General features: G+C 36.5%; 1 protein-coding gene across 2 annotated transcripts in view; it reads right to left on the bottom strand.

The window, feature by feature from the left end:
• MAN1A1 (mannosidase alpha class 1A member 1) overlaps nt 1–27,322 on the bottom strand; it is a 163,698-nt gene that overhangs the window by 57,536 nt on the left and 78,840 nt on the right. For both annotated transcript variants that reach the window (XM_004740101.2, XM_045071262.1), the window contains exon 6: nt 11,419–11,513. In XM_004740101.2, the coding sequence (XP_004740158.1) occupies nt 11,419–11,513 (95 nt within the window). The remainder of the gene's footprint in view (nt 1–11,418; nt 11,514–27,322) is intronic.

The raw sequence follows: 27,322 nt of genomic DNA, 5'->3' as shown, positions 1-27,322 counted from the left end.
GGAGGCTCGTTAGAATTATAGATGTGTGTGTGACTATTATGCACACATGTTTCTCTACATGAAAATCCATCCTTTTGTCCTAGGTCTGACTTAAACACAGGTGGTAGGGACAGATAGTATGGAGGGCTACCACAGTGATCCACACTTTTGGATCTAAAAGATCATTGGGTTTTTGAATTCCAGGGTTTGGTCATAAACATTATGCCAGTAAAACTGGTACACTTTATGAATCCCACTTCAACAAATGGGAAAACCACATCTTAGAGAAAGAAGATAGGTGATCATGTTATTTTTTTAATAGAGTTATATTCAGTGAAATACAGCATTATAAATACCCAGTTTGACATGATAGGAGAAATATTTACATTTGTTACACTATTCTTAATGTAGTGGAAGCAGAACTTTTACTCCTGTTCCTTCTGCTGCCATCTTCTTAAACAGAATCAGCAACGTTATAGAAACTGGCATTGTCGGATATTAAAATAATTACGGCAAATCTCTAATTCATAATTCATTTATTTCCCAAAGTCCATTTGCAGAGTGCTAAACGAGGTATAAAAAAAGGCACTATGCCGACAGCTCTTTGGGACCAAGAGTGGAACAGGACATTCTATACTCTCTGAGGAGACAGGGCGCCAACCCCAAGGGCATAGACATAGAAAATCAGAGATGAGAGAACCCAAGAATGTGTTTGAATCATTTTGTGTAAGGCATGTAGATTTCTTATAAAACATGATTTAAGGATTCAGCAAGGAGATTAATTGACCTTTGAGATAGGTCATATTTAAATAGTCATATTTAAAAAGAAAGGAACACAACAGATCCAAAGTGTTTGTATGATGTACTCACACACAACTATTAGAAATGATATCCACCTTAATATGGTTTATGTAACTTTTATTATACTTCCAGGGGGTAGAAGAGACTTATGTTTAAGTTTTGGAAAATGCTCACTGATGGAACCATTATAGTAATTACACTGAATCTGTTTATTAATTTGTCACAATTAAGTCAATAAGAGCTTTACTAATGTCCTATTACTTGATTAGTTTTGAAAGTGATTATCTTAAGAACTTGACTTAATTGGAAGGCTCTCAATTTACAAGGTACATTAAACTCTCAGTAGCATCTTAAGATTATTCAACATATGCAGGTCAATTACCAGTAATCACTGTTTTGTACAAATGTTCCATAAAAACTCTAGCATGACATGACAAAGAGAGAAAGTAAGATCTAATTAATAATGCTAAACCCCAACTGACATTTCCAGGATAAAAGGGCAACATGAGCATTCATACAAAGTCTTCCTAAAACTAGGTCTGTTACCAAAAGTCAAATAAAGAAAAGCTAGCAACTCTCTACCTTACAGATGAAGATAATTTGTCGTGATTGCTACAGCACCAAATTGCACTGCCTGTACTCATGCCCAGCTGCACATTCATTTCCAAATTAGTAAATTACAATTAATTCTTACTGCTCCATCACTTTTCTTTTTCTAGTTAATAAAAGAGACTGCAATCAATTATTGTTCAACCCATTTTTTAGAACAGATCAACTACAACTATTACTGCATAAGCAGGAAATATGGAGTAGTTAATGTACCTACTGAGATTGTAAAGCCTTTAAAAACTATTGGCTGTAGTATAAATACTTTATATTGACCTTCCAATTCCCAAAGATTCAATGTAGTTACTTGAATATTTATAATGATTAACAATAATAAGGGCTGAGAAAGTCCTTTGATACCTAGGCTGATTTCCAAACACCTAATCAAATGATTTCATAAACTTTTATATGAAACTTTATTAATCAGCTATTTGAAAGGTTTGCCCCACACTAAAAACATGAGCCTGGTCTTGAGATTAATCACAGGAAAAATTGATTGCTGCCTTCATTAAAAACCCAGGATAGCAAGTTCCTTGAAAAGATTATTCTACTGCTGACCTGTAAAGGCATTGTATGAATTATGTGTTCTGACTTGTTCCTAATTTAAGTCCTGTACACAGAATACATTTCAAATTGCCAAGTCTGATTTGTCACCGATTGTGTGAATACAGTGAACACCGCTGAATCTGTAAAATACTAGTTCTGCGCCTTTGAAAAACTTAAGATGAAAGCCACTTTGAGTTTGTTGCATTCAAATAACTATAATTGTCCTTAAAATTGTCCTGGTGAGTTAACTGTTTAACCAGTGGGGATGCCGGGATGTTGGGTGGGGGTGGTGGAAAGCAGTGGTCATATTTAACAATCCAGTCCGTGGGTTTTGTACCAAGGATTTATCTGCTGAAAACTCAAGAGTGAGGAAGGCCTCTTAACAGACTTCCAACATACTGCAAATCATTTTTTTAAGGGATTTAAGCAGTCCTCTTGGGATAGATTGTCTCTCAACTGCCTACACATCGCCTTTGATAAATTTCTGCACTTTAATTACTCATATGCTGTAATTCAGCCTTAAATGTAGGTACTTAAGGAAATACAGAAAGAACATTTTTCAGCATTGAAGAATCCACGGTTGAATAGAACACAGCCACTTTATTGTACTCACATGTCAATTTTCTGCCATCGCCCTACTGGAAGCACAGCCAAGTGGTCTGTGGCCGATGGGAATTCATGAAGCAAGAGGGTGGGGTGGTGTGGAGAAGTCATAAGGACTGTGCAAGCCTGTGTTCAAAGACAGATGTGGTCTGCTCCTTCCTCCAGGGAATAAAAGACACTGAAAACCTCATTTATCTGGGTATTAACTTCGATTATGGCCAGAGCAGTGGGAAGAAACAGAACAGTTTAGGCACCGTTAGGTTTTTCTAATTTTTACTGCCTCACAATGCATGACTAAGAAGCAGCAAAGCATCCTTTGTTCAGAAGTGCTTGTCCCTTAAGTCTTAATAATGAAGGATGTACACAAAAGACATTTAAATTAAGTGCTGCTATCTTTACTGTCCACTTGGAATACGCAAAGGCCTTCAGCTTGGTCAAGCTGCTGAGTGCTTGGCACAGATGTAGTGATCTGAAGCTTGGTGAGAGAATTAAATGATCCGGAAGAAGCCTAGGTTCCCTCCTCCTCTTCTGATGGGAGGATGGTCAGAGACTCTTTTCTCTGGCTCTTGGATGCCCTCAGGTACAGAGCCAGGTCACCAGCGGCTTACACTGAAGTTGCTTTGCCTGAGCCACAGGAATAACTCTCTTTTCTACGCTACCCTGAAATCCTTAATTAAAACGCCCTTTTTTTTTTTTCCCTCCCCCTATGCTAAAATGGACCAGCATTTGCTTTCTAGTCTTACTGGATTAAAAAAAAATAATAGTGCAAGGGAATGAAAGAATGGGTAAACTCTTTGGGGGTAATTAATGTTTGGAATTAGCTGCTTTTCAGAAGAAGCAACGAACTATTCAGAGTTAACTGAAAATGTTGGGTAACTATTAACAAAAGTAAATTAGTCATAGAAACAGAAACCCCCATACTCCTTACCACCTACTCCCTCCCCCCAAGGATGTTTGGACTTGGGGACCTCACTGAGCAGCTCTGAGATTTAACAATCTAAATGGTTTTGATGGCCCATTTCTTATACTACAATGGTTCGTAAAGGGTGGTCCTTGGACCAGGAGCATCAGCTTCTGCATCAGCTGGGATCTGTGAGAGAGGCAAATTATTGAGCCTTACTAAACCTGTCCAGTCAGAAACTCTGGATGGAGCCCAACAATATGTATTTTTAACAAACCCTCCAGGAAATTTTTACATACTCTAGAGTTTGAGAACTACTGTTCTATTAAAATTGGATATTTTCACACCAGTTTTCTAATATTTATATATCTCAATGTTAAATTGACCATTAATCGACAGGGAAATGTTTTCAAAGGAAATTGAGATGATAAACGAAGCCAGAATCCTCAGGATATACATACCAGACTTAAAGCAGAGATTCTCCACCCCAGCTGAATAATGGACTGGCTGAGGAGCTTTGAAATATGCCAGGACCTTATTCCAAGCCAAATGAAACAGACTGGGGGAGAGGGAGGCAGCAGTAACATATACTTCTAAATGCCCTAGTTATTCTCAAGCCCTGGAAAGATTGAGAATCACTGACAGAAAGTAACCACAGCAGTTGGACTCTCAACAGAAGTTGGGCAGTCTAAGAATTAGGAAAGAGGGCGATGTGGATGTCCACAGCAAAAATATACACATACGTTCACAGATAAGGTTTGTGCCATATATTTTTTAAAGATTTTATTTATTTATTTGACAGACAGAGATTACAAGTAGGCAGAGAGGCAGGCAGAGAGAGAGGAGGAAGCAGGCTCCCTGCTGAGCAGAGAGCCCGATGCGATGAGGGGCTCAATCCCAGGACCCTGGGATCCTGACTGAGCTGAAGACAGAGGCTTTAACCCACTGAGCCACCCAGGCGTCCAGCGTTTGTGCCACATTAACTGAACACTAGCTAATGTGTGGGACTTGGGAAAAGAACATTGCATTTTATTGCCTCGCAATCCTCTTAAATCTTACGGGTGGAGCAGCTATTATTTCTAGAGGAGATAATTCACCAATAAATATAATTTTAGATAGAAAACTGAGTTTTGACCCTATAGGCTAATTCCTATATCTAAATTAAGATATAGATATAGAATCTATACCTATATCTAAATTTAGATTATTCCTAATAATCTAAAAAATAAGAACTGTTTGAGTATGGATCCACCAGAATCCTACATGTACTACATCGAGACATTCTCTCCACACTTCAGGCTAGTTCTACCAATACCATTTCTCTTCCTGAGCTGAAAATGGGACTTGAAAATAGGTTAGAAGCATTGAATGGCTTAAAAACTTCCACAAAGAGGCATCACCAACCAAATTAGTTTTAACTACGTATTGTTTTATCCTATGTGTGCATATGCCTATATATACATACACACCCCCACATAATTTTATAATGAAAATTGAGAACAAGACTATACATTAACAGTAATTCCAATTTATGTTTATTTCATATCAGTTTAAAATGATAAATCTCCTCTTACAATTAATTCATTAGATTTCCACAAAACCTTTTGAGGTCATCAGGATAAGTAGGATTACAGCTATTATTTTCAGTTTAATTTATGAGAAGACAAACTCAGTTTAATGAATTATCCAAGACCAAGAGCTATATTGACAGTGTTAATAAATAGCAGCTTTAACTACGGTACCAATATTCTAATGTCTGATAATAACTTTGTACGTGGTAGTATTAAAACTTTAAAATATGGTTATTACTATTTCCAGAAAAGTAAAATTATCCAAAAGAATTAAAGTATATAAAAGAGGGAAACCCAATTTAATAAAGCATTCAATCAGAAAAAATAAAAACACAGACTAGGTTAGCTTAAGATGCTAGGAGAGACTGGAAATTCTTTCTTTCCTAAAATTGATTGGACTTCTCTTTGAATTCTTCTTCTTTTTTTTTTTTTAAAGATTTTATTTATTTATTTGACAGAGAGAGAGAGAGAGAGATCACAGCAGGTAGAGCAGAAGGCAGAGAGAGAGGGGGAAGCAGACTCTCTGCTGAGCAGGGAGCCCAATGTGGGGGCTCGATTCCAGGACCCTTGAGATCATGAACCGAGCCAAAGGCAGAGGCTTAACCCATTGAGCCGCCCAGGTGCCCCTTCTCTTTGGATTCTTAACAGGTGCATAAAACATATAAATAAAAGACAGAGTATAAGACATAGCCCTGATTTTACATTCAGGCCGTATCAGTTCTGCACAACCTTTTAAAACATAACTAAGTGTTATTTGTTTCAGAATATTAGCAAATCATTAAATGAGTTTGATGGGTTCATGCTAAAAAATGTGTTTCTGGATTTTTAAAATATAATTCTTATGATGTTAAAGTATATATATACTTTATTATATATATTATATATATTATTACATATATAATATAATAATATATTATATAATAATAATAAATATCATTATATATTATATAAATATATAATTATATTCTGCTTTATCTTGAGATTTAATAAATTTAACAATGTGGACATCTATATTTCAACTATCAAATAAAATGGAGACATAAGGAAAATATTTTAAAAGATATCTAGCCTAATTAGATGGTCTTTCATAATTTGTGTCTATGAAAACCAACCATAATTAATATTTAAGCATTTTACACCACCAACATTACATGCAATAAGGGGGCTACTGCTTTTTGTTACAATATACATAGTACATGCTTCACACACGATAATCTTTCACTATTAGAAAACATTAAGCTATGTACTATTCTTAATTAAGGTCCCATTTCAGTCAAAGTAAAGCAATTTGCAACTTAATTATAATAATAATACAAATTGCAATGTAACTAATGATATAGTATGCATTTGTGTTGGTAATTAGAGTAGTCAGTAAATAAGACTTTACAAAGCAGGAAATAAAAACAGGTGAGGGAGTTGTGCTCATTCATCACCTTGCTGACTAATGAGAGCTGGAGTGGAGATCAGTCACTTCCAGCACATTCCTTGATGTGTGCCACAAAAGCATACACTGTAGACAGTTCCACTAACCTAATATAACCACCAGGCAAGTGCTGTGAGTGTCAGTTTAGAAAAATCCACAGAGAGAAATAAGTGATAAAATAGTATATAGCTAAAACTAACTCATTTATCAAGAAAGACAGATTAATTATTAGGAATGCCCAGACTGTATGCCTTGTGATAGAAATGAATAATGGGAACATTAACTATATTATTTTAAATTAAGAATACACTGGAGAAAACCCCAAATCTAATAAGTTTACTCTACCTACGCTTGAATTACACCCAGGAATATGGAAATAGTGAAATGCCTGATTCTACAAACCACACAGGTGATTTTTCTACTGTACAATAAAACAAAAGAATGCAGAGGGCCTCCTGTTCACAGTAATAATAAGATTGGACATCAAATTTTGACATTTCCACATTGGAAAAATTGAGTTCTACCAAAAATCTAATCTATTAAAAAGGCAATGTTTTCCTTTTAACAGAGGTGTGCTATAACTTATGCATCTTTATTCTACTATCCTATTGGTGAAGCCAGTATGTTAGTTGAATCCGGTCCTGTGTATAACACTAGGTGTCTGTTCAAATTATCACTTGCTATTAAGTCACAATTCTGATTAATTTATAACAATACAGCAGCTCTCAAATTAAGATTACAGATGTAGTGAAAGAGATAATTTTATATATATACACATATATGTGTGTGTGTATGTATGTATGTGTGTATATATATATATATATATATATTTTTTTTTTTTTTCCTGAACAGATTTTGGGACAGAATTCCTAATGCAGCATATGAGTAAATTATTTAGATTTTCTGCTATTCTCAGTTTGTACAAATGCTGAAATCCAATTTGGCTTATTGGTGTTTTGGCTCCAAATGCATCAACCTCTCCAATTTAAACTACTGCTTGCTTTAAATTCAACTCGGTGAGTACTTATTATCTCTCCTTGGCACAGACCATCTTACATTTGTCAATTACATGAGTGAGTGTATAATATAGTAACATATAAAATATACATTCTGCTTTACCAACCAGGATGTGAATACCCTAAGGGAAAGACTGTGTCTGTTATCTTTTTAAATAAAGTGAAGAGAAACAGAACATCTTCCCAGAACCTAGCATGGAAACTTCATCACAGCAGGGACTAAAATAAATGTTTATATCTTACAAAGAAAAGGTAAAGAAACCAATTATCTTCAGGCAATAATATGAATACTAGGCAGATGTAAATAGATAACCATAAAGTTCACATTTTTTTAAACATATAGATATTGGCAAAGAGCTGCATCCATATTTTCAAAATTGAGAGGGAAGAGAACTGTGCTATTACAGACAGCATATTCTATATTTCTGCCATTATAATTATTATCAAAATTTTCAAAGCCAGTCAACAGTGAGTACGCTGCTCTTCTAAAAAGCATCCTCAAGCACTTTTTTCTTATGGGCATCATTCCACAGACACTCCCTCATTCTGAGAAGATAATTAAGAAAATATGTTTTTGCCAGACATATTTTTTTCTTCTTTCTTCTGAAAATTCTACTGGTGACAGTCTTCAAAAAACTAGAAAAGAAATTCCATGCCAGCTGTCCCTTATCCTCTGGCCCATACTATAAAAATACAGATATTCAGAGGAAACAGCATGTATGTACATGTCGACAGGAAAAGCACATTCTGAAATGCAGTTTACTCTGTCTTCCTCTCCTGGGAGTGATTCTTTGATCTCACTGCTGGAGGGAGAATGGATTCAATGAGAACCCTCAATTGGGCAAAGGGATATAAGGAATTTTAGTGGATTTATAGTGCTGTTAATTTTGCCATGGCTTATTCTCTGAATTTGGATAGGTCATTGCTATTTAGCAAATGGGACTGAGAATGGATAAAATAGATAATAAAAAAATTCATACAGAATGCCAGGAAGAAATTAAAAGTGTTCCCATCATGTCAAAGGGTCACCTAATAATCTAGTTTGACATGAAAACATTAGAGAGTACATGTAATGTACAATGGTTCATTAGTTTTTAGTTTTTATCATATACAACTATCCTGTAATCCTTGAAATTAGAAAATTCCAATGTAAAATACTGTAAATTCAAAATAAGGTTTTTATTTAAAAACCCATAATGTCCTAGTTAATGAATTTTCAAGAGGTATAGATATGAAAGCTAACAGACAATTTAGTATTTAATAGTTTTGAGAAGTAGTCCTTTATGTACTGAAACACAGCTCCACTGTAGAGTAAGGATAGATTTAAGGGAAAATCGTCTTGGCTGTTAGAAATAAACACTAAGTAAAATTAAATAGGCTTTAGAATAATCTAATTTCTTATGCTTATTTTAAGGGAGGCTAGAACTAACGGAATGATAGCAGCACCTTACAATAATTGGCTGAGCTTCTGCAAAGATCTCGGTGCACATCTCTCTCTGCTAGTTTTAGTAGGGCCTTATTTAGTTTCATTACCTCCCAGGAATTAATATGAACTAACCAGCTCTTTTAGAGTAGAAGGTTGGAGTGATCACCCAGTCCAGTAGTCTAACCTCAGGGTTCTCAGGTTCCAGGTGGTCTCTGACGGTAAGTCAGCTCTTGGAAATTGTGTAAAAATATATGTACTCAGGAATGTGCATTTTATGAGGAGAGGGTCATGTTTCAATAGAATTTCAAAGTGGCCTATAAACCTGTAAAGGTTCACAAAACAACTACTAAAGTAGCATAATTGCACTTTACAAATATTCCTGCGGGTGGAAATGATTGCTCTCAAACCACCCAAGAACTGCAAAATACCGAGCCCCAGGTCTCCTGATAACCACCTAACTCAGTGTATTATTGTGCCCATATCATGCTTCTCAGAGGACAAGTAGGGGAAAAAAAGTGTTAAATGTGCACAGTGTTTTCATAAGCAGGTCTCATTTCAGGTAGCAGAGTAATTTCTAGGTCAGAACATGGTCTATAATACAATGTCCAGGGCGCCTGGGTGGCTCAGTGGGTTAAAGCCTCTGCCTTTGGCTCAGGTCATGATCCCAGGGTCCTGCTCAGCGGAGAGCCTGCTTCCCTTCCTCTCTCTCTGCCCGCCTCTCTGCCTACTTGTAATCTCTGTCTGTCAAATAAATAAATAAAACATTTTTAAACAGAAAAATACAAAGTCCAAAGTCATGGATGGTATTATAGGTGATCTACATGAACCATCCTGGGCTTCCAAACAAACACAATACTGCCTCCAGGCCTAGCAGAGACCCGCTCCTGCTTTAAGTCCCTGCAGCGTATGCTCTGACCTTCAGGGTGACAGAGAAAACCACAGGATCCCTAAAGGGAAAAATCGATCCCGAGACAGCACATCATATAATAGAGAACTACCTCAGGTTCACATTGGCCTAGCTGTGTGCTCTCTCCCTGCCTCACTGCTCAATGACACCCCTGGCCCAAACTCACTCTCTCTCTCTCTCTCTCTCTCTCTCACACACACACACACACACACACACACACACACACACACACACATAACAGGGTGATTTCAAGGTATCAATATATAAATCCACAAATGGAAACAAAGATTGACATTTAACTGATTTATTAACCAAATAAGTAATTTCATGATTGTTTAAGATGAATTTTAGGAAAGAAAGTCACTAAAATAAATAATTAAAAATAAATGGACATTAATCCTGCCAAACTACCCTGTACATCCTCTTGGCATTTCTTTTTTTTTTTTTTTTAAAGATTTTATTTATTTGACAGAGAGAGATCACAAGTAGGCAGAGAGGCAGGCAGAGAGAGAGAGAGGGAAGCAGGCTCCCTGCTGAGCAGAGAGCCCGATGCGGGCCTCGATCCCAGGACCCTGAGATCATGACCTGAGCCGAAGGCAGCGGCTTAACCCACTGAGCCACCCAGGCACCCCCTCTTGGCATTTCTAAACCAAGAAAGATGTTTAATTTGTGTCTATGTATCAATGTGTGTATAAATGTCTAAGTACATATTCTATCTCTACCACTTACATACAGTATGATGTTGGGCAAATTACTTAATTTCCCTTCAAAACAAGTTCCTTATTAGTTTCCATTAGTAAAATGGAGATAATGGCCTTCTTGGGTTATTGTGAGATTGAATGTGGTAATACATGCACAGAGCCTAGAACAAAGATTCATATTTTATGATGATAAAACCATCATATCATCATCATCAGCAGCAGCACCACCACCACCACAAGGAGGTACATAAGCAATTAATTACTCACGGTAAAGATGGAATTAAAAAGGAAGATTAAGATAAAATGGTATATTGATGAAATGTTCAAGGTATCATGAAAATTCAAACTACTCCCTGGGAAAATACCAGAAAGTCTGTTTAGCCTAGGTTTACTTGCAGCAAAATTCCCATGGACTTGGCATAACAGGATTCTCCACCCAAATGGCCTGAGAAGGTCTGTTGATCTGGGTCAGCAGGGCAATTCCCTTCCGTCCTTTACAACTGTGGGCGGGGCAGCCCAGGTGCTCCCGGTGTCTGTCACGCCAGCTCCTTACATGGGAGATCTGATTAGTCCACGGTTCTAGCTCTGCAATATCCTGTCAGCAGCTTAACTGAAGTAAGTGCTCTTAGGAACTGGATTCTTTGGAAGTGAAATGCTTTGATGACAATTTTAAAGATAATGGGGTCTACAGAGAAACAAAATGTAGCATCACCATGAAATAGAAAACCTCAAATCATGTTTGGCTTGGATGACCCTGTTGGGGTCATGCTGTCCTATGACAGGGACCATCTAAGGCCAAGGAACACTGGAAAAGGACAGATGCCAAGACTGCCAATGGTATCAGTCACTGACATCATGCAAGAAATCATCCATCCAGTTAAAGCATAGTACTGCATATTCCAATCTCAAAAATATGTTGTTAAAATGAAGAGTTTTACCTTTTTATATTCAGCAATGCCCAAGGTATTCCAGAAGGAGTATGAAATGCAGGTAGCAATTTTACCCCAAGTTCCACCGCTTTCTTTCGAAATATCTGAAAAGTTTAAACAGTTACGTAAGTTCCTGCTGCAAGCAAAACAGAAAGTGTTATACTACCGTCTCACATTTAGCACCTTCCGACTTTAAAATTTTCTTCATATGAAAAGATAAAAAAGTGTCTCAAATTAACAGAATTGCCTAGCAAAGCAAGAATGGTCTAGGGGCCCTCATGCTGTGGGGAATTCATTACCAATCTTGGTTGCACAATTAGAATCATGTTGGGAGATCTGAATAATGCTGATGTCTGGGTTGCACTCCTAAGATTCTAAATTCTACGGGTTGGAGCTCCCTGATTAGAATTTTTTAAAGCACCACAGGTGATGTCAGGTGATTCCAAAATGCAAGCCAGGGGCAGAACCAATGCTGTTAGGGATAAGTTCTGGACTGAAAATTGGAAGAACTGGTCCTCTTCCAGCTTTACTTTTATTAGGACCCAGAGAAAGAAGTTTTAAAAAGATGATTTATTACAAGTAACCTATATATCCCCTCAGCTCTTTGCAGTTAAACGTCCTCTGATGTTAAATGTAGGTGAAATGGAAGATATAAAGTTAAATTAGGTACAAATTATGCCCAGAATGTATAAGGAAGATAATATATGCACATAAATATCTAAAATGTAGATAAAACGAGGACTGGCAATAAAATCATCTGGGAGTTCTGTGAGCTTGGTAAGGCTGCACGGTGGAGAGAACATTTGGATGAGGAGGCTGTGCAGCATGTCAGGGGCCAGTGATACTAGAGATTAGAGTAGGAAGGGGAGGAGGCATCCCTGGAGGCATCAGTGTAAACAGACACAGGCAAGAGGGGGCACGTAGGCAAAATGGAATAGGTCAGCTCGCCTGGCCAAAAAAGAGAGGAATACTTGTAACCAAGTTGGAAATATACAGCATGGGCCCGAATCATGGAAGGTCATACATATGAAGCTAAGAATTTTACTCTGTTAAAATGGGAAAAGATTGAAAGTTTTTAAGCAGCCAGTTCACTTGAGCAGATTGTGCTTCAGGAAGAGTAATTGGATGACATCCATTCACAGTCCCATTGAAGGAAGACCTGGTATAGCTTTCCCTGTGATAGCTGAGACAGCAAGCAAGTGCCTTACCCCTTCTCCTGTAGGAATGAGCATGGTGTACTAGGAACTCAACTATTTCCACTTGCCTCCTCTTTAAACAATGGAGCTGTGAGAAAGGCTGGGGAAACCCTGAAAAGCACGGAAAATGGAAACAAAGTTCTCTCCCAGTCAGTGGGAAAGTATTCTTTAAACCTACTGTGTTGTTTCTCTAGAGGAAAGGGTTCCAGTCCATAACTCCTGCTCTAAGTCCTGAGCCTCCCCACAGACAAATCCAGGCACTTGGGCTTCCAGACTGAACACACTCCAGTAATGCCAATGTTGACACTATTTCAAAACCTTACTCTTTTTCATTCTCTCATCTATTAATGAAAATTAAGAAAGTAATGAATTTTCATGTAAATTTTTGGTTGATAATTTAGACTAACATTCCTGGCATACAAACAAGGACACAGACATTTATACCATAGAAAGAGCACTAGAAAACAGAGGTATCATTTTTTTCCCCATTCTCTTTAAACTGGACAATTTTCCCATTTCAACAACTAACAGTATATGTAAGGAGAGGAGAAGAAAAAATAGACCAAAAGATATATTCCTCCCTTTGTCTCCCTTACCCTAGAGAATTCCAAGTTCTCTTCTACTGAAAGTGACTATCCAATCACAGCCCAGCCATCTGTTGACTTCCTAGTTTCTACTTTTTAAACTGTTAATTAATTAACTCCTTTTCAAGAAACTTACATAAGATGGAAGTCAAACGAAGCAATTAAAATACCATCGTGGATATTATAACCATATGGCGTGGGAGGTTAAGGAGGCAGGCTTTGAAAAACACAATGCCTGTGTTTGAATCTCAGTTCCAACTTTTTCAAATTGGGTAATTTTGGACAAATTGCTTACTCTCTGTGCTAAGCTTTCTCATCTATAAAGTGGGGATAACAAGAGCATTTGTTATGTTAAAGGTTGTGGAGGGGAATGTGTTTTTTTATATCGAAAGACCTTAGGACATGTAGTCACCACATTAAAAGGTTAGTTGTATCATTATGGGGATAATGATAGCACCATTTCCCTAAGAACTTTCCCTATTTACTGCCTGAAATTCTTGTCTTGGCTTTCATCCCACTGCTGTTTTGGTACCTTCTACTCGGGGGTGGTGGTAGTAGTGGTGGTGGTGGTGGTGGTGGTGGTGTGTGTGTGTGTGTGTATGTGTGTGTACTGTGACCCTATTACACATACTCTTGTCATAGTATTCATTCTCAAGAGCTAAGTCCTCAGTTCTCATCACCTATATGCATTTCTTAATTCAACTTTCCATGTTAGCTCTGGTTCTGTACTTCTCTACATGTGTGCTCACATCACAATTTGGGTATCTTGTCGTCTGAGACATAACATGTCCACGATGAAATAATCACTTACTATTCCAGTCAAACTTGCCCAGTTCCATCACTGACAGTGTTTGGCCAGTCTCTGGGGCTTGAGAGAGCAAGCATTTTGACTCCTGATTTATCACTCTTTAGTTATCAAGTGTCAATGTTCATTTTCCCCAAAAGTCCTATATACAGCCCATTCCCTTTCCAGGATATGAACATAGTCTTCATTTTCAACACTGAGTACAGAGATAGCATTAAAAGAAAAAAAAAAAAGTCCTCTTCCTACCTAGTATCCCATTCTCTAGGATTTTCCCTCCTGTCTCTATTCATCTGTATCTATATTACTAAATTTCTTCTTTTACGGCACAATTTTCTTGTTCAAGAAATATAATGATTCCCTCTTGTTTAAAACATCAGGTTAAAACTGATATACTAAAAACAAAAAACCAAAAAACCAAAAAACCATAAAAACCTGATATACTGACTCTTCAATGACTTCTATGAATCAGACCAATCTAGTATCTTCCATTCTCAAAAGACTGACTCTGGCTCCAGCTCCAGCCATCATGGTCTCGCAAGCACTCATTCAAGTTCAGTCCACTTTAGTTATCTTAAAAAAAAAAAAATTTTTCCTCCCAGCTTTCTTGAGATATAATTGACATGTAACATTGTGTACAACACAATGATCTGATTCATGTATACACTGTGAACTGATTACCACAATAAGCTTAGTTCACATCTCTTTTTGCATAATTACTTTTTTGTTTGTTTGTTTGTTTTGGTGGTGCCACCTTAGTATACTTACATAGTTCTCTCACCCTGAAACACCCTTTACTGCCACTGCTGGTCAGGCCAAATTCACTCATTCTTTAGGCTCTGGCTAAGTCCCAACTTCAAAGATGCAAAGAGATCTTCGCCTTCTGTGAACTCCTACACTGACAACAGGCATCACACAGGCAACATTGGATTACAGGAAGCAAGATATGGGTCTCTGCATGCTTCCTTGTGGGACTCTCTTGTATACCCAAGTAATTTTCTTTTCTTTCTAAAATAGAGAAAAAGACTTCCATTTCTCTTCATTGCTTACACATATCCTAATATCCAGATTAGGCTTTTTTTGTTGTTGTTGTTGTTGTTGTTTTTCCACACTAGGCCATTTTGTATTTAAATTTATTGCTATCACCACAGTATTCCTATGAGTCGTGTATGGGAGGACATTTATATTCTCAGTTGACCTTTCTATCTTGAGGCTCCCTAGTCTGTCTTTGCTGATTTTCTAGTTCTCTGAATGCCTCATTCATTCTTAGCTTCAGGAATCTGCTTCCACGTCCCCTTTTATGAGAGGTCTTTCTTAACAACCCCATGTAGAGTTAAGCCATATCATTTATGTTCATCATGTCATCTTGTTAGTTTCTGCTCCACTATTTATCACATCCTAAATTAACTAATTATTTATTTTTGACAATCCCACTAGTTGTAAGCTTCACACGGCATGGACTGTCTTCTTTGTTGCTGTATATGTCTATCTAGTATCCAGGAAAGTAGCTGGTACTCATTAAATGTTCAGTTAATAAGTGAATGAATCAATCCAATATTAATAAATACACCTGAGGCACTTTAATGAGAAGCCATTGAATATTCAAGTGCTTGTAAAGTACTCCATCCTATTCTATTAGTTTATATGGTTGGAAAATAATTAACTATGTCAAATATTATAAAGTCTCAACCTTGGGCACAACTACAAAATAGTTTTGGGTGAAACCATTAATTAACATGTTGATGCTTTAAATGAAATCATATGTGAGCCTGAGTCAATCCTGATTCTTAATGTTTGATTTGTTATCTCCTCCTGAGATATGGAGAGAGGTTACCGGGAGGAGGAATCCAGATTCTCAAAGAGAACATCTTTCTACCTAAAATGGTAAGTATGTAATAAAATTCCAAACTAGCTTGCTAAATTAATACTATTAAGAGAATGAAGGAGAAATGTCACCAATCATTCTAAAGAACAGTTAAGTTCTAAGTAGCACATCCTGGACAATGTGCTGAAAGGCAAATGATCACAAAAAGCATACTTAAATGGCTCTTTGGTGCAAACTGGTGAGCTGGAGGTAGCACTGGACTTGGTTAGCACCTGGATACTAGCACGGGCTCTGCTATGGTTTCAGTGTGGGGCCTGGGTGCATCACCTAATTTTTCTGGATCTTGGATTCCCCAACAAAATGGGAGATGGGGGCTGGTAATTTCTATTTTTGATTTATAGAAAAACTAGTATTCAGAAGTCACAGAGCTAGTACTAAAATGAGACTGGCAAAAACCCAAAATTATTATCATTTTTATAAAGATAGGAAGTGTTAATTTGCCACCAAATTCTTAGTCAGTCTTGGTTTCCAGGGTTTACTGATACTTATATTTGGTGGGGAGGATTTTACAAAGAGAGCAAGAAGAAAAATGACAGTCAATAAAATGCAATCCATGCTGAAATAGAAGATATTTTCTTTTTAAAAAAGATCATTAAATTAGTTTTTTTGTGCAACTTGCACCCATCAATTTGAGATGGGCAGACATCTTAGGACCCAAAAGGAATCTTCAAAAAGATCCTGCATCATAGAGATTCTATCTATAGCAAAAAATCAAAACTAATATAATCTGCTGAAAAAAGGGTGGAAAAATATGATGACATAGCTTCTAAAATAATCCTTCAAGCATGAAGCTAACTAACAGGTTTACATTAAAAAAAAAAAAGTTTTATGGTCTCAAGTTAAGAATTTCAAAATAACTGCACCAAAACTACATCTTTTCACTACATTTAAGGAACATCATCAGTCTTATTGCTGTTTTTGATCAATGTTTTAAAAACTTCGGATTTTAGAACCTATCAGATAAAAACATTTCTCTTTTTACTTTACCCTCACAGATAGGATTAGACAAGGCTGTAAACAAGATGTATGACTTTTTTTATTTTTTATTTTTTTTCTTGCCTTTCTAGTTTGCAGATCCCTGAAGAACTGTACAGGAATATTTACATGCCAGAGCAAAGAGTAAGGAAAGAGGAAAGGAATAAGAACAGAGGGCTCTGGCTCTGGAAAGAACCCGTTTCAGTTCAGACATGCTTAAATTTGAAGCTCACAATCAATATCAAAGTCTTCCTTCAAATGCTTATGCTGAAAACTTTACTGTGAAAAGATCAAACACTAATTCCCTATTAGTATAAGCAGCGTTTTGCTATTACTCATTCTCACTACATAAAGCTTTCAGTACGAGATGCCACAGATATGATAAATATCTTTGGCTGAAAATAACTGAAATAACCTATATATTGTTAGCTGAGTTGATTAACACACATTTTATGGGCCAGATTTAATCATTCAACCAATAAGTACTTATTGAGCTACTCTGGCTTTTTAATTTGGAGCTGAACTGCTAAAGGTTTAAATGTTCGAATAAGGATATATAAAAATAGTTAATCCAGGAGAAATTTAGAGGTGAAAGGGAAATCAGGGGTCATCTAGTTCCATAATCTCAGTATATAGATGAAACTGAGGTTCACAGAGGTCCTATTCCCCTGAGTAAATGCTCTGATGTGGGATAGTTCCATACTAGCTGTAGCCAAAGGAATGGTAGCTTCATGCCATCCCACACACAAGTAATTCTTTTGATCCAGAGAGACTTTCCCCTGTGAGTCTCCTGTATGTACATGTGCACACAACTTTCATTGCCTTTTTCTAATCTTTGCATTCTCTCTGCGATTAATTAAAACCCAAACTGAGGTTTTTCTAAAAAAATATGGATTATCTGTTGTATTTGTCAAATTGCATTATGAACTTCATTTTTTGAATTTATAAATTAGATGAATACTTTTGTCAGTTGTTTTGTTTATCTTCTTTATGATTCAGTGTAGTTCAGTTTTTAGTCTTCAGGCAATTATATGAAAAGAATGTTCTTCATTTTCCTGAAAAATTAAAGCATTAAGATCTCCCCACTGGATTATTCAAAATACAAAGAATATGCACGCCCACCTGTCAGTAACCATGAGTCACAATGAAAAAGAATCAATGCTACCTAACTCAGACTGGATTTTCTAATGTATGAGAGCACACAGTTAATAAGTGAAATGGAAAAAACAAAACAAACCCTGGTAAGTATAATTTTAAAATCTGGATATAGAATGCCCTACTGAATAGGCATTTTTGACCGAGCTAGCTTTTTAAAAATATTTATTCTCATGAGAAAATTAACAGTGAGTTTTTTTTAAGTTTGCTTTTATAGTGTCCCCTAGTCAAAATAATAAATGTTGATAAGTGAATTAATAAAATTGCATTTTGGTACTGACTTTTTTCCTGAGGGCTCCAATTTCATTCCCAAGCTCCCGAATAGGTAATATATTATAAAGTTAAGAGAGCAAGATGAAAAATGGGGAGAAATCCCAAGGAGAATTTTAGGCTGTTGTTTGAAGGTAGGAAACACTGCCACTTACTCCTGGACCTGGTCCTACGTTTTCCCAGAGCACAAGCCAGAGTCAAAGTGGCCTGGTAACAAGCATGTTGCATAGGAAGTCAGGAGACCTAGGTTTTAGTTCAGGGTGTGCTACTTTTTGATTCTGTCACAGGGAAGATGGGTCATTTCACTTCTCCAATTTTCTGTTATGTACAATGCAGGCAGTAGACAAGATACTTTCTGTGGTACTTTTCAGCTCCACAGGATTTGGATCTAAGACTTAAGAAGCACTTAACTACATATTTCCCAATGTGATAAAGGCTATAAGAGAGACACATAGGAAAAAAAAAAAAAAGGATCCTTCATCTCAAGGAGCTTATGACCAAGAAGGCAAGCCAGACATATAAAACTATATAAACATAAAATATACACCATAAAACAGTAATATGAACTAACATACAAGTAGAGGCTAAATTGGGTGATTTAGGCTGTAATTATGGGAATAAGACAAAGTGAGAGATTGAGTTACTTTTCGGGAGCAAGGTAAGATCGGAGAGGTAGCACTTATGTGGGTGCAAGTGGGTGTTTATTTGGGGGTAGGTATGTACCTGTTTGTGCACACCCTGCATTAATGTGGTGGAGGATAGGAGATAAAGCACAAGGGGAGAGGAAGGAGCCTGACAGACAGCAGGGTGAAGAGGTAGATTAATAGGACCTAGAATATGGTAAGAAAGAACAGACGAAATAAGACAAATTCATTAATCTTAAATATCAGGGACAGAAGGTGAAGGGTTGGTTAAAAGGGCACATCATTGGGTCAATGAAGTCCCAACACTTAACCACCTTAGTGCCTTTCATTTACAACAAGTGTAAGAATTTCTGAATCAGGGTCTTGATGAATGGGGCAGGGAGAAATGCAGCAGTTCTCACTGGTTATGGGACTCTCTGAATTGAAAGGGGTAAAGATAAATGACAATACCAAAAAATATTATACTGGCTATGTGATAGAGGAAAGATCCTGAGAAATAATTAGGGTCCTTTAAAAAACTGTTTCTCAAGAAGAAAGTATATTTATTGTACAGATAAATGGTATATTATGGGGATTGGACAAAGTAAATAGTATGATGATAGGAAGTTATAGGTCCCTCTTCTAACATACGTTCAACATGGAAGCTCTAACAGCTCTTGCCCTTAGAATTATCCTTAGGTGTACCATATATTGTGTTACTTTAGCTATCAAACCTATAAAACATCAATGAACAATAAATAACAGCATATTAGTCCAAGCCATTAGACAGTGCTCAGAGATGGGCTGCTGAGCTGCTCCTTCTTTCTCAGTTTAGGTTTAAAAAATGGGCAATTTGTGGGGTGCCTGGGTGGCTCAGTGGGTTAAGCCTCTGCCTTCAGGTCAGGTTATGATCTCAGTGTCCTAGGATTGAGTCCCACATTGGAGCGCTCTGCTCAGTGGAGAGTCTGCTTCCCTCTCTCTCTGCCTGCCTCTCTGCCTACTTGTGATCTCTCTGTCAAATAAATAAATAAAATCTTTAAAAAAAAAATGGGCAATTTGCCTACATGAAGTTTTGAAAAATACGCAGTATATAGCTAATAATATTTAATATTAAGTATGCCATGTGGTCCATGAACACACAGTTCACACCAAAATAAAACACCTTTTTAAAGAAAACATAATACTTGCTAAAGAGACAAGAAATTATAAAAAACATCTACCCTATCTGGCTATGAATTCCAATAGAATGTGTGGAACCCATAAAGGTTGCTGGTATGTGCTATCATAGTGTTAAAACAGGGACTGCTCTGTTTACTATTACATTTGCAAGTAAATATCACAACTCATTTAAAATATACAAAATCCCAGCTTGGTAACCTTTGCTCAATAGAAAGATAAGAAGAAAATAACAGCCTCATCTATCCAAGCATATTGTGATTCCTTGGCATTTTTGAGTTATAAGACATTCCATGACAGGGATTTTTCTAGATACCAAATCTCACCTCTAAAGCACATCAAAATATTTATAGTTTAACCTTTTTATTTGTATTGGCTTTAAGAACATGTTGATCTGTTCTTTTGATTTAGTGAAATGTACAGGGATCCTGTCTTGCTGATTCAGCCTCTGCATCACAAGCGGCCACTGGGTTGGGACGAAGAGATCGTGTTCCCTGCCATCTGCTGACAGAGCTGTAAGAACCTGAGCACTCTCTTAGCCCACTCTGTGCCTCAGTTTCTAAATATGTGAATGGGGAGTTGTTTTCCCAAATCACAAGATGATTCAGTGTGATTAAGGGCACACATGCTTTTTAAAGAGCAATAATAGTTACCATCATGATTGTTCTTTGCTATGAGATAGTGGCTCCCCCAGGAATAATTGAAGGATATTAGCCATTTTTGTCCATACACTAAATGGTCCCCAAACTGCTGAGCTTTTATGTCTGCTTTCTATAGTCATACAGCTTCCTTCTGTTATTAGCTATCAGTTCATTACAGTGAAGACTTCTCAATGTTGTAGTGTATTTGCTCTCCTTCTAAACTGCTGACTAATTCTGTAAACAGTTGTCTGTATCAGAGCCTAAGGATAAGTCAAATGTCTCTTTCGTGTTTATCTTACGTTGAAGGGCATGAGCTTCCACAAATGTGCCCTTTTTTTGGTCTCAGGTGACTGAATTTGAACTATTTAACTCTACAGGTGTGAAAAGGCAGTGAAGTAGTACATTACTTAGCAGTCATAGTTTGCAAATTTGCTAAGTGAACTAAATACCAAATTCCACATAGGTTTTGTTTGCTTTTTTAAAAAAATGCAAAATGCGAATGTAAACCCATCTGGTCCTACATCTAATCCCATTAATCTGGTGGTTCTGATTTCTGCATAACCCTCCTTTATCATATAAAGCACACCTTTCGATTGTCTTTGGGCACAGAGTTCATAACTATGCCAGCTGATAGATAAACATTTTAAGTTATCAAATGGTGATGTTGCTGAACAACAATTTGGCAGCAGTGCTATTTTTGTTTTACATTTGTGCCTCCTTAAACAAGTTGATTTAACTTCTTAGCCTCAGCTGACATATCTGCAGAATGGAGAACTATACCTTTGCACCTGAGAACTCCAAAGTTCCTTCTCATTCCCCATTCTTTTTACCCTAACACCAAAATTAAATTTTTAATTTTTCTTATTTATTGTACAGTGAATATACTCTCATTACTGAAAAACCATAGACAAACAGGCAAAGAAGAGTCCGATTAATCCTATCCACCTAAATTCAACGATAGTTAACATCTTAAGTATCTATCCTTTTAAATGGTATTATTATTGAAAAAAATGGCAGCATTCCATATACAATATTTTGTAATGTGTTAAATCCATCTGCAGCAATTTGATCTACATCAAACACAGCATTCCATATCAGAGTTCAGCAAACATTTTCTGTAAAGGGTCAGATTATAAGTACCAGCTACATACTCTCTCATGGGTTTTGATTTTTTTCTTTTCTAATCCCTTAAAATGTAAAAACCATTCTTAGCTCTGGTAGTAAAAAAGAAAAAGGTCCTCAGGATGAATTTGGCCAGAGTGTGATCTTTTGCTGATCTCTGTTTGATATAAACATACACATTTCTGTAACATCTTCTTAAAAAAAGCTACATAGTATCCCAGTGTGTAGATATGCCAGAACTTAGCCAGACTCCTAGTCTTTGAAATTGAATTGAGATACCATCTTGATATTATAAACAGCAGTGGAATGAACCTCCCTGGACATACTTATTTGTATACATGACTTACTTCCTCAGGGTAAATGTTTAAAAGCAGAATTTCTGCTCAGAGGTCATTCACTCATTCATTCACTCATGAACGACAGACATAGAATAAGAGCAGCCATAGAAAAAATGTAAGTGAATGGAGGTGTCTGTAGTTTCCCACTCCTATATTATGGTAACTCTACTGAAAGCACCTTTTCATTTTTCATTCACAGTAAGAGGTCTTAAAATATTTTCACATATCCTATTATATGATACTACGTTTTAATAGACCCGTTTTAATTCTTACACTATCATAAATAATTCAATGCCTGTATTAATAACAATCATCCTCAGAATATCAATATGTTACAAAATTAAATACTTTTCTGTTAGAAGAGCTTAAAAAATATTAAACTGAAATAATCTGGGAGGCATTTCCTCTTTAAAATACAACATATAATAACTAACAGGAAACATAATTTATCTTGTCCATTGTGGCCACTCTCACACTACTGGATGCTATTTAAAGATATTACGTGCACACACACACACACACAAACACATACACACACTTCAACACAGTTGAAACTTTCTAAATTATAAACTTTCAGAAAGCAACCTCTTCTATAATTCTGACCTTTAAAAATGTCAATTCATTTATTCAACAAATATTTATTGAGTGCCTATGTAGTACATGCCAAGTTGCACAAGGCACTTGGAATACATAAATAAATGAGACAGCTGTGGTCAGTGACTCATAATAACACTTGTTTTTGAAGTGTAACTCTGGAAAAGTGTCCACAGAGTTGAGTAGTATTTGATGATGCACAGGAAAGGATCAAGTAATAACTTCCACTTCTTCTCCAAAAAGAAAAGGAAGGAGAAAAGAATACTGTGAGTACTGCACAAAATAGCAGACAAATCCTTTCCATCAATCTGAGGATTAAAATCAGTGAAAGTATCAGATATGCAGAAAGACAACTGTATAAAACTATAGAGGAAATTATCATTTAGGTTTTTTAAAGACCTTAAATTCAGCTTTAGCCAAAACAGACTGTCCCCAATAGGATCTATTTATGTATGGCATATATACCATACTTTTCTTCCGTGACTGGTCAAAATCTTGAAGGTTATCATTCATATGGGAATCACCCTTTGTAGCAAAGGACTGAGTAGACCTATTCAGAAGAACTAGGTCTAACAAAAAGACTGAGACAGTAGTACCTTGTGCTTAAAAAATAAAACTCACAAGGGAAGACAAGTACTATGTGATATCATTATATGTGGAATCTATAAAGGCTGAACCCAGAGAAATAGCATACTGGTGGCTTGCCTGGAGGGCAAGGCGGAAAAAAGGGTGTAGAAGATGGGGAGATGTTTGTCAGAGAGTACATACATACTTCCAGTTATCAGATGATTAAGTTCTGACTATCTAATACACAGCATGGTGACTGTAGTTAATAATGGTATATTATATACTTGAAAGCTGCTACAAAAGAGTAGATCTCAAATGTTCTCCCCACAAAAAAGAAATGGTAACTATGTGAGGTGACAGAAGTGCCAACTACCCTACTGTGTTAACTCCTTTCACAATATGTAAATGCAGCAAATCATCATGTCTTAAATCTTACACAATGTTGTAGGTCAATTACATCTCAATAAAGTTGGGTGGGGGGAGGCAGAAAGCATGACTCAGAGTTCTGAGGTAAAGCACAGTGCAGAAAACATGGCATTCAAGATAAAAGAGGAGTAAAATAGAAGTGAGAGAAGACGCCTTGCAATCCTACATCCAGTGTAAGGGCTAGGCAGTAGACCCACAGAATCAAGGTGAAAAAGAGTCAAGCCCTCCTAATATAAAACAAGGAGCCATGGACTAGATATAAACTTGAGATGATCACTGAAAATTTCATCTGCTATCAAAATAGAGTGGAGTGAGAGAGGTGTACTGTAACTTTGGTCCTAATTTTAGTCACTACAAGGCAGTGCTGTTGAAGAAAAATGAGACCCATGGAAAATGGCAACTATCTTTTTTTTTTTTAGGGGTTATAATAGAAAAATAAAAAAAATTAAAAAAAATCTTCATTAAATATCAGAATAAGGACAGTAATTTGTGTCACATATTTTTTCTGGGATTATGAGAGGGTTCTTCTATTTGTTTCACTTAACTAGAGTTTTCCCTCATATAAATAAAACCCCATTTGAGATGGGGTTTTGATATGCTCCATTTGATACAATGTTTGTTGGATTTTAGGAAAGGAGCTCCATCAGAATTCCCAAAAGAGGAAATGTTTCCCTCAATATACTTGATGTAGTAAATTAGAACAGGGTTTCCTAAACAATGGTGACAGCCAAATCTGGATATCTATTTTCTTAGCTTTTTTTTTTTTTTTTTTTTAATTTTTTTTTAAGGAATCCTGCCTGTTGAGCAAGAGGTTTCATGGTTTGAGGTCAGTGATTCTCAAAGTGTGGACAGATAACAAGTTAGCAGCATCAGCATCACCTGCGGAAGTGCATGAAGTGCAAATGATCAGACTCCCAAAACTACAGAATCAGAAACCCTGGGAGGGGGCACCATAAATCTATATTTAATAAGCCTTCCTGTGGCACTGGATATACATTAGTTTGAGAAGCAATGAATGTAGCAGGACTCAGGTAATTCAGTAAGAATGAGAAATAAATTGATTGGAAACAATACTTTCATCCAAATATTTATATAACACCACAGGTATTACATGGTTTCTGCAGTGAACCAAGTGAAAAATCTTTAATAATCTTTAAGTTTAGCAAATTGCACAAGAGGTATGAAGCCATGTGACCCTGAATTCACAGTTTAACAGCCAGCCCTCCATTTGCTGTTCTCCTGAGATATAAGAGCAAATGGGACAGCCAATTCTTAAATGAATGGCAGTCATCACTGCATAATTTCCGTCTTACTTGCTTGCCGGCCTGGTTTAGGAGCTTATTTTACTGTTAGTCATGTCTCTAAGTCACTTAATAGCATTAGAATGGAAAGATATGGTCAAATTTATGAGGCTGAGAACAAACCTCCTGTGAGTACTCTATACCACACTGAGAATCTAATTACTGGTTCACAACAGAGCATTTATTAGTTTTCTCTCCCTTCATATAGACTCTGCCGCAAATCAGCACACAATAGTATTCAGTTCTGAAGGGACATTTATATGTAAAGTAGCTCTTGTATCTATTTGTGGTAGTTTACAGGTAAAAGAACCCTGTTTTAGCACAGGACTAATTGTACAAGGTTAAAAACATAAAAGAACCACAATTATCTTCAACAGTAAGAGCTATGCCACTGTTATAGTTCAGGAATAATGTAATTGAGAAACATTTGTAAAATGAGGCATGTCTTATATTAATGGTGGGAAGAAGATTTATGTACAACTTTCTTAAGATACATTTTGGGCTTTTTTTCATTAAAGCTCTTAACAAGGAAATCAGCAGGAAAGAAGAAGAAACCAGTGGATATTTGTAAATATTTCTTGATGTCTGGATTCCTCAGGAAACACGGAAAATTTAAATATGTAAACCTTTAAAAAAATTTCCCGAGGCCTTTCCAAACTCTTTCTACAGGATATACTCAGTTTATCAATGACTGTTTAGAATCCCATACTGGGGGTGGGGAGTGGGTGGTAAAATCAACTTACTGGTTTTGTGCTGGTTGAATAAAATTTTTTACACTTAAAAAAAAATCATAAAGAAGACTTTTCACTAGGGTCGCGCCTGGGTGGATCAGTGGGTTAAGCCTTTGCCTTTGGCTCAGGTCATGATCTCAGGGTCCTGGGATCCAGCCCTGCATTGGGCTCTCTGCTCAGTGGAGAGCCTTCTTCCTTCTCTCCCTCTGTCTGCTGCTCTGCCTACTTGTGATCTCTCTCTCTGTCAAATAAATAAATAAAATCTTAAAAAAAAAAAAGACTTTTCACTAGGGAATGCACATGTATTTACATAAAGTAATCACACAACTAATTACAATCACAGGCGACATGCATTTCAGTAAAGTGGACCACAAATCAAATACCTTGAGGCAGCTCCGTTTCTCCCTGAGCTTCCTTCTTCTTCTCCCTTCCCTCCTTTCCTTTCCTTCTTTGCTTTCTTGCCTTCCTCCCTCTGTCCTAAACATCTTCCTCTTTTATAGGTCTTGCAACAAAACACATTTATACCGTGAACTGATAAAATTTCAAGATATAAAGAATATAGAGAGATTTCACTCCAAGTTATCTCTAACGTGCTAACTATATTAAAAGTAAATATTCATACATAAACCATAAAATCTGAACAACATCCTCTGTTTATATTACTGTCCACACTGGGATGATGACCTCCATGAAAACATAATCATTTAGTGAGAACATCCAAGTTCAGGGATGCCAGGAATGAGGATGTTTAAGTGGCTTTCAGCCATATAACTTCCCAAAGACTGAACTGCATAAATGATTTTGGCCAAGTAGTAATAGCTGATGCTTATATAGCATTCAGTGTATTCCAGTGACTTTTCTGCATGTCTACATCTAAGTCACTTAATATTTTAACCAAGCTTCTGAGGTGGGAAAGGTTATCATCCCTCATTATGTTCACACAAAGCCAAAAAAAGGGAAAGCTGCAATTTGAATGACCAAGCCTGGCACTAGAGTTCATGGTCTTGACCATCGTTACTCCGTGCTTCTGAAACCAAGTTTCAGAACAACTCTCAACAAAAGTATATACATGTGTTGTAAGAAAGAATTAATGAAAGGATGGCTTAGTGTTCTCTGTACAATATATGTTAATCACAGCACATGCTATTAAGTATACAGTTGCTTATGACTTGAGAATTTACTATCATACCTAAAAATGGCAAATAAAAAATTGTTTCAGGTTATTTGGGTGATCTTTTTTATCAAGTAAAAAGATGAATGCCATTTATCAAAATATCTCTTCAGCACTTTAAGACATGTAGAATATTTACATATACTTTATATTTCAATTTCACTTGTTTTATATCTGAAATATAATCTACGATTTATATGTGTCAAGCTAACTCAAATATATTAAACATTCTTTTAGAGAGAGAAAGAGACGCAAAATAGATTCCAAGATTCAAGATTGATTCCACCAAGCTTGACTATCCTTCTGGGCAATCTTTTTTGTTATTAATTTATTTAAAAACTTAAATTCTAAAAATA

The sequence above is a fragment of the Mustela putorius genome, unplaced genomic scaffold, assembly GCF_011764305.1.
Source record: "Mustela putorius furo isolate JIRA1106 unplaced genomic scaffold, ASM1176430v1.1 tig00003983_pilon_pilon_pilon, whole genome shotgun sequence".
NCBI lineage: Eukaryota > Metazoa > Chordata > Mammalia > Carnivora > Mustelidae > Mustela > Mustela putorius.
Note: the sequence above shows the minus strand (reverse complement) of the source record. Positions and strands in the feature narration are given on the sequence as shown.